This window comes from Podarcis vaucheri, assembly GCF_965113315.1.
Source record: "Podarcis vaucheri genome assembly, chromosome: 1".
Lineage (NCBI taxonomy): Eukaryota > Metazoa > Chordata > Lepidosauria > Squamata > Lacertidae > Podarcis > Podarcis vaucheri.
Window position 1 is genome coordinate 135889501 of NC_138759.1, and position 15644 is coordinate 135905144.

Consider the following 15644-nt stretch of genomic DNA (forward strand, 5'->3'; position numbering starts at 1 on the left):
AATGAAAAAAAAAAGAAAAAAGCTTTGTTCCATCAATGGAGCAACTAGGATGTCTATGTCCTAACACTTAAGTAGATGCACAATAGGAAATATCATTCATGAAGGATAAGGCAACTGCCAGAAGGTCACGAAAGGCGGCAAATAAACAACAATTTCACCATAAAGAATTGCAAACCTTGGATAATGGCTTCTTCTGGGCACAGTTAATCCCTCCAATGAAGACCATGTTGGGCATCACCGGTCTGGGGTAATCAACTGCAAAGTCTTGTCTAATTAGCCAAATGGATGCCTTACCAAAAAGTTCTAAGAGTGTAATTTTCCTTTGCAGAAATTCAGTTGCCAGATGTTCGTATTTTCCATAATATGAGTAACAATATAAAGAAGCTAACATTGACATTAAAAGATTCTTCACACGCTCAGTAAATGTCATATGATCCGAGTTATTTGTATAATCCTCTGGGATGTAAGAAATGGGGCTTGGGCACTGAGCAGCTTGGAAGTCTAAACTACATGGAAGTGCACGCAAGAAGTAGACTGTAGGCAAGGAAAGATATTCAGCAAGGATTGGAGCGCAAGGCAGCACAGGATCAGAAAACACAGCATCAAAGTCGCTCTGCTGGAGGAACTGGATGAGTTCTCTGTCATATAAAAGATGCTGACAAGCAGAAACAAACATGGTAGTAACTGGAGATATGTTTATATACAACTGTACCATGTTCTCTAGGAAATTCAGATTCTTAAGAGCATGCTCAGTCATCAAACTCAGAAGTTCATTCATCTTCTCTTGGGTGTAAGGCACGGAATGTGTTCTTACAGTGAAATGCTCAGAAGACGTTTGCATGACCAAAGTGTTTTCTGGCATCACAACCACAACCTCATGTCCTTTCTGCGCAAGCATCTCAACTACCACTTTCATGCTCAGCCAGTGACTTCCATCTTGAGGCATCACCAACAGCTTCCCACTTTCGGCACAATGCCACAAGGAGAACCAAAAGGCAAGTCCAGCAACCAGTTGAGACCTTGAATTCAGCCTGGCCATCGTGGTATCAAGGAGTCCTGACTTCCTTACACGCTTTGTGCCTAATATATGAAAGCAGATGTTGCAAGTATATAACGGTGCAGCCAATGGACTCACTCATACTAAGCATCAAGTAAATGTTTAATGTGTGCCCTCCACTGACGCTACTTTTATCAGGACCAAAGGCTGTGCATCAAATAATATTGAACAGATAAGAACAGGGCCAACCAAGTTCATGTCGTACGTTAACAACAGCAAAAAAGAAAACTCTCCAGCAGCAAGAGTTGTAGAAGATGATTTAGCACAATTATGTGGTGTGCTTCTGTAACCCTCAGATTTTAAAATGTTAACTAGAATAAGCAATGATGATCTATCAATCAAGTTGGAACATGTCCAGACAAATAAAGGGCTTCTCCGCATGTCCGTTTACTGTGCCTTTGCTCTTAGTTATGTGAGCAAGTTTTTTCAATGTGTACACATCATCCTTAACAAAATGGCAGCCCCAAATTCCTACACATTTAATCCAGATTTTCCCAATCCATGGATAATCCACCGAGGAAAAATGGCCCAGTACAAAAATGTAGTCACTGCTGACAGGGAAGCTTCTTTGATGGAATCTACACACATATAAAAACTGTTCTGAAAATGCTTTTTGAAAAGTGTTTTTAAAAATACGTTGAATTTTCCATAAGACTCACTATTGCCATCTAGTGTCACATTGTATATTACACTTAAAACACACGTAAATATTTTATTTGCAGCTGTATAGCTGAGTCTTTGGTGCACTTTATTTTTTGCGGAAGGTAGTTTGTCATGTACCCCTCTGGGTAGGAGGGGCTTTTATTTTCATACCCCTTACCTGTATATGCTGCTCAGCTGACTACAAACTAGCCATTTCGTTTCCAGTGACCAAAATGCTGCTGCACACTGAAGGCACAACAAGAACACACCTGAAGGCTATAACAATATTCAACAACAACAACAACAAGAGCACGGAGGTCTTGTGCAGGCCTGCCCTGGCACAGGAAGCCAGTGTTAATTCTGTTTAAAAATATACACCATGTCTCTGCAAAAAGACAAGAAAAACACCCCACAAGCCTCTATTTTGCCCTCTATTTTGTATTTATCTGCCCCCCCCCAGTTTAGCCATCTGTCCCCACCCCCGTTTTGCGGCCACCACAAATCAAGAGCTCTGTGACTTTGCTGCTGCCACTCTCTGTTCCATCTCCATTCCGCTGAGCAGCAGCACTGCCACTGCTGGGAGGGCACTTCTTTCCCAAACACACAACACACACTGCAAAATAAAAAAATTCCTTCCAGTAGCACCTCAGGGACCAACTAAGTTTGTTATTCGCATTCTGAACCAGGTAACTACGTTATCACTAATTTCAAAAGTTATAGCAACCAGTTTAGTAGGCATGTTTGTTAAAAAAAAAAAAGTTGGATTTTCAGATCGTCAATTTGATGTAATTGTTTAAGCTGGTCCTCTCTGTGATTTTTTTTTTTTAATTGCTTTGATTTAAACCAGTCCCCTCTGCATTCAGATCTGTAGTTCAAGTTTGTGAATAGCTATGTGAGAAGGAAGCAATCCTCCCCATCAAAAATATCCACCTATAAGCAATTGTCCTGAAGCAAAATATTTGGTTGATGAGTTCAAATAAATCTTTAATGCATGTCTTCCTGAGACTCCTGCCCAATTCTGTGGGTTTCCTGCAACATTTGCCTTTTGTATTCAAAAGGGATGCTTAATCCTCCACTGATTCAGCCTCCTAGAGCTCCTGCTCCCTGGCTTCAGGAGCGCCCCCTTGCCTCCCACATGGAGGGGGCCCAGTGTTTTGTGATGTCACGTCATGCCCCCCTCTGCGTGTCCCACAAGTGCTCGCCTGGAGGTGAAGAATAGAGGGCGCAGTGGGCAATCTTCACCCTCTGTGCGACCCACCCCCACCCAGCACTGTTTTGTCTAGAAAAAAAGAACTGCATAGGAATCTTGATCTACTGAGTCAGACCTCTGTTCTGTGTAGCTCAGTATATTCTGCATGGATTGGAAGCTGCTCTCCTGGGCTTCAGAAAGGGGTCTTTCCCTGCCCTACCTGGAAATGCCCCAGGGGACCTGGAATCTTCTGATGGAAAGCTCTACCCCTGAGCTACAATAAATTGCTGTAGTTGACATACAGAAAGACAGAGGGCGTAACACCAACGAAATAACTACAAATGTCATGATAAAGTGTTACAAACCTGGGATAATGGCTTCTTCTGGGCACAATTAATCCCTCCAATAAAGACCATGTTGGGCATCACAGGTCTGGGGTAATGAAATGCAAAGTCATACCTTAGCAACCAAAGGGATGTTTTACTAAAAAGTTCCAAGACTGTAATCTTCCTCTGCAGAAACTCAGTAGCAAGCTGTTCATATTTTTCATAAAATAAGTAGCAAACTAAAGAATTGAACTGAGTCATTAAAACATTCTTCACACGCTCAGTAAATGTCATATGATCCGAGTAAGTTGTAAAATCCTGTGGGATGTAAGAAATGGGGCTTGGGCACTGAGCAGCTTGGAAGTCCAAATGACATGGAAGTCCACGTAAGAAGTCGACTCTAGGCAAGGAAAGATATTCGGCAAGGATTGGAGCGCAAGGCAGCACAGGATCAGAAAACACAGCATCAAAGTTGCTCTGCTGGAGGAACTGGATGAGTTCTTTGTCGTATAAAAGATGCCGACAAGCAGAAACAAACATGGAAACACTATGAGATATATTTCTATAGAATTGAACAACCTTCTCCAGGAGGTGATCATTATTAAAAATATTCTCACCTATAGCCCTGTAAAATTCGTCCAACTGCTCCTGGGTGTAAGGCACGGAATGTGTTCTTACAGTGAAATGCTCAGAAGACGTTTGCATGACCAAAGTGTTTTCTGGCATCACAACCACAACCTCATGTCCTTTTTGCGCCAGCATCTCAACTACCACTTGCATGCTCAGCCAGTGACTTCCATCTTGAGGCATCACCAACAGCTTCCCACTTTCGGCACAATGCCACAAGGAGAACCAAAAGGCAAGTCCAGTAACCAGTTGAGACCTTGAATTCAGCCTGGCCATCGTGGTATCAAGGAGTCCTGACTTCCTTACACGCTTTGTGCCTAATATATGAAAGCAGATGTTGCAAGTATAACGTTGGTGCAGCCAATGGACTCACTCATACTAAGCATCAAGTAAATGTTTAATGTGTGCCCTCCACTGACGCTACTTTTATCAGGACCAAAGGCTGTGCATGAAATAATATTGAACAGATAAGAACAGGGCCAACCAAGTTCATGTCGTACGTTAACAACAGCAAAAAAGAAAACTCTTCAGCAGCAAGAGGTGTTGAAGATGATTTAGCACAATTATGTGGTGTGCTTCTGTAACCCTCAGATTTTAAAATGTTAACTAGAACAGGCAACACAGAACAAAAAGGCAAGGCCAGGGGCTCGTTGAGACCTTGAATTCATCGTCCCTGTCATGGTAACAAGAAGCCCTGACTTTGATATACTGTATGCCTAATGCACAAAATCAGATGTTGCTGAGTATAATATTGGGGTAGCCCACAGCATCACTGATTCCAAGCATCAGGTAAATGTTTAATTAATGTCCTCCGCTGATCTTATGACCGGGGCTACATTCAAACTTACTAAATAGATAAGAATAGGGCCAAATGAGTTTATGTTGTACATTAACGAAACAAATCTCTTCAGTAGCAATATTTGCCTGCAGATGATTCAGCATAAGTTTGTAGTTTTATCCTGTAGCTCGCAGAGGTGAGGCAGTATAGTTACCATAATGTCATATATTGTACTCTTTTTTGTGAGCTTCCTATGGAGCATCAACTTTATTGGTGCTAGAAAGGGGACTTCCCTAAACCCGATAAATTAATAAATGGTAGAATTCTGATTATTTGGGAGATGAAGGCAAAATACAAGCTGCAGAAGTATTCCTGGGCTAGCTTATGCAAAATAACCTGGCCATTAAAAACAACACAGGGCCATTGGCAAGGCAAGAGTCCTTTCCCCTGCCCTGAGGTGTGAACAGATATGGGGAGGTGGGGTTGGAAGGTTGACAGGGTAACTGGATGTCCAAGGAGCCAGCCTCTGCAGAGGATTGGGGGGCAATGTGACATTGTGCAATGTGCTGATGTCCCATGTGCAACACCATCGGAATATTGAGGGGGGCTGCCCCTCAAAAATTTTTTACAAAATTCAGGGGGCCGAAACTGCCTTGGCCCCTAGAAGTTGGTGCCTGTGCTGTGTGTGATGTCACAGAAGAGTTTGAGGCGTTTGGCACAAGGCTTGGAATAGCTGAGAACAAAGGACAGAACCATTTGGGCAGGCTGGCTGAAGGGAGGCTAGGTGAGAGGCCTTGGACTCCAGGGCTGCACTGCTGTGGGGAACAAGCCTCTTTTGACACAACCATATGGTAAGATCTGGACTCCCTCCAGGCAGGTGTAAATAGGTGAATAAACCATATTTCTTAAAGCTACGACAGCCTGCAGTGTGTCTCCAATTCCCCAAAGGAGCACAGACCCTGGTTTAGGGCCAAGACCTCTGGAATCCTGTGCACGGCTCAACAGGAATTGAGGTGGCCGGTAACAATATTAAAGAAAACATAATCTCTTGTACATATTTCTATGTAAAAGAGAGGACAAGTGGAGCCGGAAAATCTTATTTCTGATATCAAGCATTACAGCTAGCAACTCATTATTGTGAGTTTCCTCATAGAGAGGAAAGGCAGAAATTAAAGGTATTCTACAGCCCACCCCCATGACCACCCAGAGCGAGGCAGATTGCAGAGGCAGCAGCAGATAGACCCAGCATCAGCACCAGGAGTAGCCACTGCCAATTGCTGCATCATCCTCTCTTGTTACTTAAAAAAATAATTCTTAGTCAGATGGCAGCAAGCCAGTGTAGCATATGGTAACAGACATTCATTTTAATATTTTTATTTTAAATATATATTGAGATGTATTCAATTCTCCCTCTGTTTGCTTCATGCAATGAGTGCAATGGGACTCCTGTTTCCTCTGCTTCCCACATCCATCTCCAGAATATGCAACGGAGGGACTTCCAACCATCTGGAGTTGATTTTGAGGGGTTTTTTGGGGCGGGGGTGGGCTGGAAGGGAATAGGAAAGGACAGAGTTCCACTGCCTGCACAAAGTCCATTGCACTGGTGAAGCTTCAGCACTGGGTATCACCCAATATCCTTTTTTTACATGAAAATAGTGCTTAGCTCCAGACAAACATGTTTGGCATCAGTGGAGCAGAAACAAAAGCAAATCAGTTTGTCAAGGATCCCAACATATTGAGTGGAGTTGCTATCTCCTTAATAACACTAGTCAAGGCACAGATCATAGCATAATGCAGGTGACGGAGGTCCTGTAAAATTGCAGATATATAGTAATTTCATGAGAAAGTGTTTCAAACCTTGGATAATGTCTTCTCTGTTCAGAGTTTATCTCTCCAATTAAAACCATGTCTGAGGTAATCAAATGCAAATTCATAGCTCAGTGACCAAAGGGATGTTTTACTTTAAAAAAAAAATCCAAGATTGTAATCTTCCTCTCCAGAGATTCAGAAGCAAGATACACATATTTTACCAAAAAAAAAGTGCAAAATAAAGAATTTAAAACCATCATTAAAATGTTTTTTACATGCTCAGTAAATGTCATATGATCTGAATAAGCTGTATAAGTTCCTTGATAAACTAACGGGAAGGATCCGAAACCGGCGGGACCAGAAGTTTACCAAGGACTGGAGTAAATTTACGGATTATTTGAAAAGTATTTGTGACGACCAGATGACGTTTGTAGGTTTGCAAGAAGTTCTGTGAGGAATAATATTAAAAATATTGCAAAAATGGAGAAGGAGACGTGATATGTTAAGAGATGTAAAGACAATAGTAAGTTAGGAAATGCATAAGAAGTGATTAAGACAGAGGATTATCAGAGGTGCTGATGGAAGTCCAATAAGAATGTATTTGTGATAAATTGTGTGGTATGTTTTATAATTTTGTATGTTAAAAACCAATAAAAATATTTTAAAAAATAAAATAAATAAAAAAGAATAAGCTGTGTAAGTTCCTGAGATATAAGGCAAGGGGCTTGGATTCTGGGCTGCTTCAGAATTCAAACCATATGGAAGTCTATGCAAGAAGTAGACTATAATCAAGGAAAGATATTCAGCCCAAGGAGCATGGGATCCTAAGATATGGCATCAAAGTTGCTCTGCTAGCTCTCTGTCATACAAGTAGAAGCAAACATGGAAATAATCTGAGATATGTTTTTAAATACTTGAACAAACTTTTCCAGAAGTGAGAATTATTTAAAACATTCTCACCTACTGCACAGTAAAATTCACCTAAGCAGGCAGAGGCAAGGTGTGTGCCCTGGGGGCATGACACGTTGCCCCCGGGGGCATGGCGCGCATCCCGGGGGTCTGTTTTGCCGCCCGCGAGGGCATGGTGCACCGCCCGCAGGGGCGTGGCACATGTTCTGGGGGTGTGACGCGCCACCTGGGGGGCGTGGCACCTGGCGCACACGTGGGGATGTACGGCACGTGTCCAGGGGGCGCCGCGATGGCACCCTACCGGAATAGTGGTGCCAGGGGCAGTCTGCTCCCTCTGCACTCCTGTTCCTCTGCCAGTGGCCCTGAACTCATCAAGTAAATGTTTAACGTGTTGACTCTGCTGAACCTATAGCCACCAGCATTAGACCATTATCTAATCATAAGAATTCCAGTTGAGTTATTTACATTAACGAAATCTTAAGTTACTACAGTTATAGAAGATGATTCATCACGGTTAAACACTTTGGTTTTGTAACAAGCGGAGGTCATAAAAGTTCATAACTACTTGTTGAAGATGTTAAAGGTTACTACATTCCAGCAAGATGAATATTTTGTTCTTTTTTTCTTTAAAGTTTATTAAATTTCTCGCTCCTAAATTTTTCGTCATGTACATGGTGATGTCTAGGTGGTGCTTTTTATCACCACACACCTTCTGTGTGCTGCTCACCTAAATACAATCCAGCAACAACTCAACTCAAATGGTCTTAATTCGTCTATTGCAGGGGTCAGTAACCATTATCAGCCGTGGGCCGGTCCACCATCCCTCAGACCATGTGGTGTGCCAGACTATAATGAACGAATAAAATAATGAACGAATTCCTATGCCCCACAAATAACCCAGAGATGCATTTTAAATAAAAGCACACATTCTACTCATGTAAAAACATGTTGATTCTATATAGACCCCTATCTTTCCACAAGTGGAATTGCTCATACCTCTTCCAGTTTGAAGGCTGGATGATTCCAATATGGAAAGAGCAGAGAGGTGCCCTGGGCCAGAGAACCTCTACACTTCCTCCACATTATCAATGCTCTCTTCAAAAAAAGATGAGATACATCCCTTAATATAGGTCTAGATATACTAAGAAACAGCAGCACACATATTGAAGGACTAGAGGGAATTAATTCATAGGGTCTCCTTGACTATTCTAATTAGCTTCTTTAGATGAAAAGCCTCATGATAGTACTTCAGATCAGGCATTCTCAGTCCTTCCTTCATCCAAGGTCTATAGAGGGTCTTATTGGTCACATGACCACACTTCCCCGGGCATGAAGTGATTTAATATCTCATCCGGGAGTACTCCCAAGATGGCTACGAAGTAAGACGCGCTTGCCAGAGCTCCCCCCCTTTCCAAGTTCCTGCTGTAAGTTACTCAGCTCCTATTTTTCTCTGGAAGTTGGCACAATAACGTTTTGATGATAACGCCGGGAATTCACCCTGTGGAAGCTTGCAAAGCCAGCGCCATAAATCTCCTTAATGAGCTTCACTAACAACCTGATTAGCTGTAACTTGGGCAGCCACCGGCCGCGCTTCCCTGGCCTTCCACCAGCTCTTGCTTAACCTTTGAAGGACTCTTAGGTAACCAAGCCGCTCAAGGGGTTTAGCATGACGAATCTAAAACATGGCCGTACCTCTTCTGTGGAAGACCGTTCCTTTAATGCCTCAGAACCTATGTCTAAGGTCCCGAAGCCTACTGGGCCGGATTCACCACCTAAGATCTTAGAGCCTTCTATCACATCATTGGAGGAGTTTTTCTGCAATCTTGTGCCTCCTTCACCTGTTACTTCCAAGCAGTTAGATTGCCTACATGATCCTGCAATGACTCCAAACAACCTTTTAAACACCTCCAAGCAGGTAGACTGTCCATATGATCCCGCAACGACTTCTAATACTCCCTTGCCAGGAGACAAATCACTGTTGGATATGACCTCCAGCCCAGATGGCCTCTCTCCCTACTCCGACCCTCATCGTAAATCTTTATGTGATATAGTACGATCAGCGGAGCTGAGGACTTTGCAGAAATATTGCCTGCACTTGGCTGACGAAATAAAGGTGCTATCAGCTTCCATCAATATGTTAGAGGGAAAACTAAATGCCTTCACCAAAACCCCTGTCTCGATTTTGAATCCGCCATTAAATCATCAGGGACCTGATAATCATGAGGCACAGAGCCTAAGTAGGGGGCAGCAGCTAGTAAACCTCCAACTCACCCCTAACAATATATGCTTGAACATCGCTCACTCCTGCTTCCCCTATTATGCCTGGAGAAATTGTAAAGCTGCTGTGATCTCATTGCGAAGGTTGACCAGGTCCTACTTGGCCCAGGGTGGTCTTCTATCATTAGAATGGCTGCCAGAGACTCCAAAATTTAAGCGCTTGTTGCTCAAGTTCGACTCGCCCAGGCTTCCTGCACTTTTGAGCAAAACTTCGAAATCGTCTCAACTGGTTTGGAATCTTTCCACAAAGATGCTTCTTTAACAACTGTAGAGGCATTATTGGGAAAATCCCAAACTCAGCAAATTTGGTTAGCCGGCCTACAAGGAGGAATGAGGATCATGACCGGAATTCGCAGCAACGGACCCTTCCTATGAACCCCTCCCCACGATTTACTAGCCGACCATCCCACCGGCAAGAAGGGACTGCCTTAAGGGGTAGAGTTTTGACGGGTCCAGCGTTGGCCATTATAGATGCTTCTAAAGATAGGCAGACACAAGCCTATGTGGACCCCCCTGCAGCGATAACGATCTCCAATCCTCAAAATGGCTGCATTCCTTGTGCGGATACTATGACAATGCAAGAGACACTGGGAGATCCAGTAGCCCTTTGGACAAACACTGAGGCAGTGGCAAGGCTAAACAAGCTACTGGAAGCTAATCGAAAAGGATGTCTTTCTTCTGTCTTACATAGTGCTTTTCCATCAACAAGCCTCAATCCTCAAGGCACGACTCCTGCAACTACAGAGCATACGGCAAACGACGAGTCTATGGACTTGTCGGTTAGTAACACCCCCCTCGTATCAAGATTTTCTCTTACAGCGATCTATAAATTCGCCCCAGCCACTGGCTGCTCCTGTGACATGTGACACTTTTAGCAGCACTTTACACGCATATAAACAAAACAGCAAAATTTCCCTCAAGCTGGAGCTCTGCGTTGATTGTATTAATACATAAGAAAGGCCCACGTACAGAGCCGAGCAACTTTATGCCAATCAGCTTGCTAAATGTCATTGGGAAGATTTACTCGGGGTACCTGCTAAACAAACTATCGAAATGGATGGAGGACGACAATATCATTGCCGATGAACAGGTGGGTTTTCACCCTGGAAGATCTACCACAAACCAAATATTAACCTTGAATCACCTGGCGGAAAAGTATGCCGGCAAAGCCCCAAAGGTTCTTCATGTGGCTTTTATTGATCTTAAGCAGGCATTTGATCGAATCTCTAGAAAGCAGCTATGGACAAAACTGGCTGCTACAAAGATCGATCGTCGTCTCCTTCATCTGATTATCAGACTCCATACAAACACCTTTCTGAGAATCAGGCTAGACAATAAAGGCCTAGTCTCCAACCCCGTTACCACCACTAGAGGGGTAAGACAGGGTTGTTTATTGGCCCCAGCATTGTTTAATTTTTACATTAACTCACTGGTGACTCACATGGCCAATGATGCTTCCCCCCCCCCCAAATTAGCAGGCCGATCTCTGAATGTTCTTCTGTATGCGGATGACGCCGCACTTCTTGCCAGATCCCCTATTGGACTGAGGAGAATGCTGCAAGCTCTACATGAATACTGTGATCAGCATGAGCTCCAACCCAACTATGCTAAGATCAAGATCATGGTCTTCTCTGCCCGACCGAGACTCCATCGATGGTTGATGAACGGGATCCCCTTAGAGCAGGTTAACTGCTTTAAATATTTGGGACAAGTAATACGGTCAAATAGGTCTTTTCTGGCCCATAGAGACTATATAACAACTAACGCATCTAAAGCAGCCATCCAGATTAGATCCCTATATGCTAAGAATCAGGCTCAATCAGTGACGATAGCTTTGAGACTCTTTCAAATGAAAGTCCTCCCCCTTCTTTTGGTGGGCATCTCTTTAGGCTCCCGTAGGGATTTTTTGAAATTGGATTCTATCCAAACGCGATTCCTTAGAGCCATCCTTAGGATTCCCCCCTCGGTAGCGGGTGCGGTTATGAGATTAGAGGTTGGCTGGCAAGCTCTACGGTATGTGGCCTTGAAGACGAAGCTCTGGCTATGGCTCAAGCTTTGTTTTAAACCAGTGGGTATTGCCCCCTTGATATTGAGGGATGATTTCCAATCATCGTGGGAAAGGGAGGTCACTAACGAGGTTCAATCCAGCAGATTGTCTCACCTTTACTTTGAGTCTATGACGTACAATCAAGCTAGAGCTGTGATCTCCCGGAGACTGGGTGACATTGCCAGACAAGAGGACATAGCTCAGGTAAAACCAGGGATGTTCCTAGGGGGCCAGATTTATCGGACCATACCAGCCCCCTACCTTGCAGAAATTCACTATGTGGAATACCGTAGACTTCTTACAGCGGCTAGATTAAATGTCCTTGACTCTGCGATATTGTGGGGAAGGTACAGGGGAGTACCATACGCCCAGAGAACCTGTCATTGTGCCATGGGTGTGGTTGAGTCCACCGAACACATTCTCTTGACTTGCCCTTCTTATGCAGAGCTTAGACAAAATTTTATAGACCCACGCCTATGTCAGTCTAGCTTCCTATCCAGAGAAAAGCAGGTTTTACACTTGCTGAATAACATCACTAGAGCTATACCTTCCTTGGTGGCCAAATTTCTTTTTTTAGCTTTTAAGCGTCGCAAGATTTTCATTGATTGTATTGATATGGGGCTATCTGTTTAGCCCATTTTAGTGTTGGCTAAGTTCTAAAATCTTCCTGGAGCTTTTAACTGTGTATTGACAAATGTACTTTTTTTTCTGACTGACGGTTGAATAAAAGGTTGATGACCACGCTTCCCCAAGCGATAAATCCATTAAGCAACAGTTGCCATTTAACAAAGATATTTGAGGGGATAGTTACAGGGAGGGTTGGAAACAAAAATGGGAATATTGGTAAAACAGAGGTCTTAATTGCTGCAATCCAGTCCAGGCAACTAAGCCTTAGGTGTTTCCAAGACTTCAGCTCGGCATCAATTATGCCATTTCCCCAAATTCCTTGGCCAAAGTTGCTTGAGATCGTTCATGATAATCATTGTTGCAATCTGGCTCATGAAGAAAATTGGAACATAATTTTTGAGCCATTCATGACTTGATTGAGAATGAGAATACCGATATTGCTCGTGTTCCTGAAACCTGGGTGGGTGAGCTGGGATGAGCTGTTCTGACTCAGCTGTGGCTGCCCAGAAACTAGACACAACATCAGCGCACGCTGCAGGCATGGATGGGGAAAGGGGGCTTGCTCTTGCGCTGCCTGGTGCCATTGTTCTCCTTTAGGCACCAGGGGAAATCTCATTCAGGCATGCATTTTCAGTTCAGTTAATGAGGTGTTATTAGGAGAGTTCTTACCACTTATAGATATTTTGTATATTTTATAGACTATTTATAGATCATTTAGTGAACTCATTGCATGTTTTCTATTGAGTTTTTTGGGGGTTTTTTGCTGGGATGGTGGCGGTTGGAATTAATATCAAACTGTACCACAAAAGAAAAAATAGCACTGGTTGCACCAAACTGGTGATTGACTAGAAAGTCTAAAAATCATGCTTCTACTCATAAAAGAAATTCTACAGAATTCAGAATCCTGTCATAATAAATTTAACAACAACAAAAATAAAAGAAGAAGAAGAAGAAGAAGAAGAAGAAGAAGAAGAAGAAGAAGCAGCAGCAGCAGCAGCAGCAGCAGCAGCAGCATTACCAACCTGAGATAACGGCTTCTTCCAAGCACAGTTTACCCCTCCAATTATAATCATATTTGGCATTAGTGGCCTTGGATATTCAGCCACAAAGTCCATTCTCATCAGCCAAATGGATCCATGGCTTAGAAGTTCTGTGAGACTCAGATCTCTCTGCAGAAACTCTGAAGCAAGACTTGCATAAGGAGAGTAGACAAAACTGCAGAGGAAGTATTCTGCCAGGTGGAACAGCATATTTTTCACCCGCTGGGCAAACGTCATATGATCTGAGTTTCCTGTCATACCTCTTGGGACATAAGAAGGAGGTCTCGGACACTGTGCAGCTTCAAAGTCAAAACCACATGGTATTCCTCGTAAGAAAAAGACAGAAGGGATGCCAAAGTAGTCAGCAACTATCTGGCCACAAGGCATCATAGGATCTGTAAAGAGAGCATCAAATTTGCTCTCGTTGATATAGCTCATCAGTTCTTGGTTGTATAGTAAATGTGTGCAAGCAGCTAAGAACATAGCATTTGTCTGTTTCATTCTCTCAATTGCTCTAAAAAACCTGACCAAAAAAGGAAGCTCTTGAAAATTGTCATTTCCAAATTCTTTAATAGAGATATCCATTTCTTCTTGGGTGAAGGGCACGGGGTAACTTTTCAAAGTATAAACATCATCTGACGCTTTTATGTGCATATTGATTTCAGGTGCAACGACGACTATCTCATGCCCATTCTTCTTGAGTTGGTTCAGGATGGACTGCATACTGAGCCAGTGGCTTCCATCCATGGGTACCACCAGGAGTTTCCCACCAGAAACAAAACCCGAAGAATATAGAAGCAGCATGAGGATGGAAACGTATACCTGGGAGCAGGCCATAGGAGCCATTTTTTGGTCTGTCTGCTTGCTTCTCTCTCAGAAAGTATCAGGTGTGTGCTCCAAGCCAGCCCCTTATATACTGGAGTGCAAAGTCTGACCTTGTGTGCTCTCTTGAAGTAAACATTTAACTAAAAGCCAAGGCTTCTAGTTAAACATTTACTTTGGGAGGTGCTAAAGCTCATAAAAGGTACTAGTGGAATTACACAAAATGTTTAGCCATTCTTCATTTTCTTGTTATTGCTTGCATTGTTACAGAGAATACTTTTGCAGTTGTTATGTTTGACAACAATAAAAACTTTCCATTGTAATTATAATAAAAGAACTGAGCGAATGAGTAGTGGTTAGAGCCACTAAAGCTAAAGAACAGGCACAGAGTCAATGCATTATTTAATCCCATTCTTGCATCCATCAGATGCCATTGTCATAAATGATGTCAGCTGATGGGCAAGTACAGCTGGTGGGCGGCTGAGAGATTCGGGAAGGGGTTGCACTGAAAACCATGCTAAAATGAAGGGGGAATACCTGTTCTACCAGCTTCTGCAAGGTGTTTTTAAGTCTCAACTTCAGGACACAAAGCACCCTGCCCCTGGTGTCATATGATTTGGTCCACAGAGTCAGCCCTGAGAAGGATCAGGCCAGTGGAAGCAAGATATTTCTCCAACCCTGCTAGGAATTTATCAGTGTGGACTTGATAGTTCTTGTTCTTACATAATGAATCCTATTTATTCTTCAACTGAAAACATCATTGCTCTATAGGATTGTATTTGTGTGACACGTTATTTAATTTAAATGTTCATATTAAATAAACTTCTTGCACAGTTTCATCACCACCTAATATAACACTGTGCTCTGCAGGAGTCTTTCAGCTGCTGAGCTGACTCATCATTATCTGAGCAGTGATAATGTGAGATTTTATCACCAATAGCCTCAGATTTACCCATAATTTCCCTTCCTACTCCTCACAAAGTCTGATACATTTCTTTTAATTGTGTGGTGCCAGGGGAGCATGTTTGGGATGCAGTTATGACAGCAACACCGCCATTGCCAGCCTTATCACGGGCCATGCTGAGCTACATCTCTCTTCTCCCCATTTGCGCCTATCACTCCCCACGCTTGCTTTCCTGGCCAGCTGGCGGCCTGACACCTGGGATGTGGGAGCTCCTGCTTCCACCCTGAGGGAGGGAATGCTGGACTTTTTTAAAGAACCCATTTATCTTAGCCAAATGGAGCTGTAACACAAACATCGGAGATATGTTAGTTGTGAGTTTGTGTGCTAGTAAGGAAAACAAGTAATAATTCAGGTTCTGTTGAATCAAAGTCAGGCAACACAGAGGCCAGATAAGGCCAAATTCAAAGAAAACATAGTATTGGCATCCAATTTTATTTCGGCCACAGACCAGCAAAGACAGCACCTTGGATAGCTCCATGTGACTCTCAGGCGGAGAGAGCGGCAAGATCCACAGGGGCAGCAGATTCAGT

General features: G+C 43.2%; 1 protein-coding gene across 4 annotated transcripts in view; it reads right to left on the minus strand.

The window, feature by feature from the left end:
* Nucleotides 1-15644, minus strand: part of LOC309515507 (UDP-glucuronosyltransferase 1A6-like) — a 36358-nt gene that overhangs the window by 15758 nt on the left and 4956 nt on the right. The window contains exon 1 of one of the 4 annotated variants that reach the window (XM_082193445.1): nucleotides 13311-14217. The exons of 1 other annotated variant lie outside the window; for it this stretch is intronic. In XM_082193445.1, coding sequence (XP_082049571.1) covers nucleotides 13311-14174 — 864 coding nt within the window. In that variant the 5' untranslated portion in view covers nucleotides 14175-14217. Of the gene's footprint in view, nucleotides 1-175; nucleotides 1082-3253; nucleotides 4146-13310; nucleotides 14218-15644 lie in introns of those variants that run through there. 2 more of the 4 variants (XM_082193447.1, XM_082193446.1) reach the window with 2 other exon arrangements.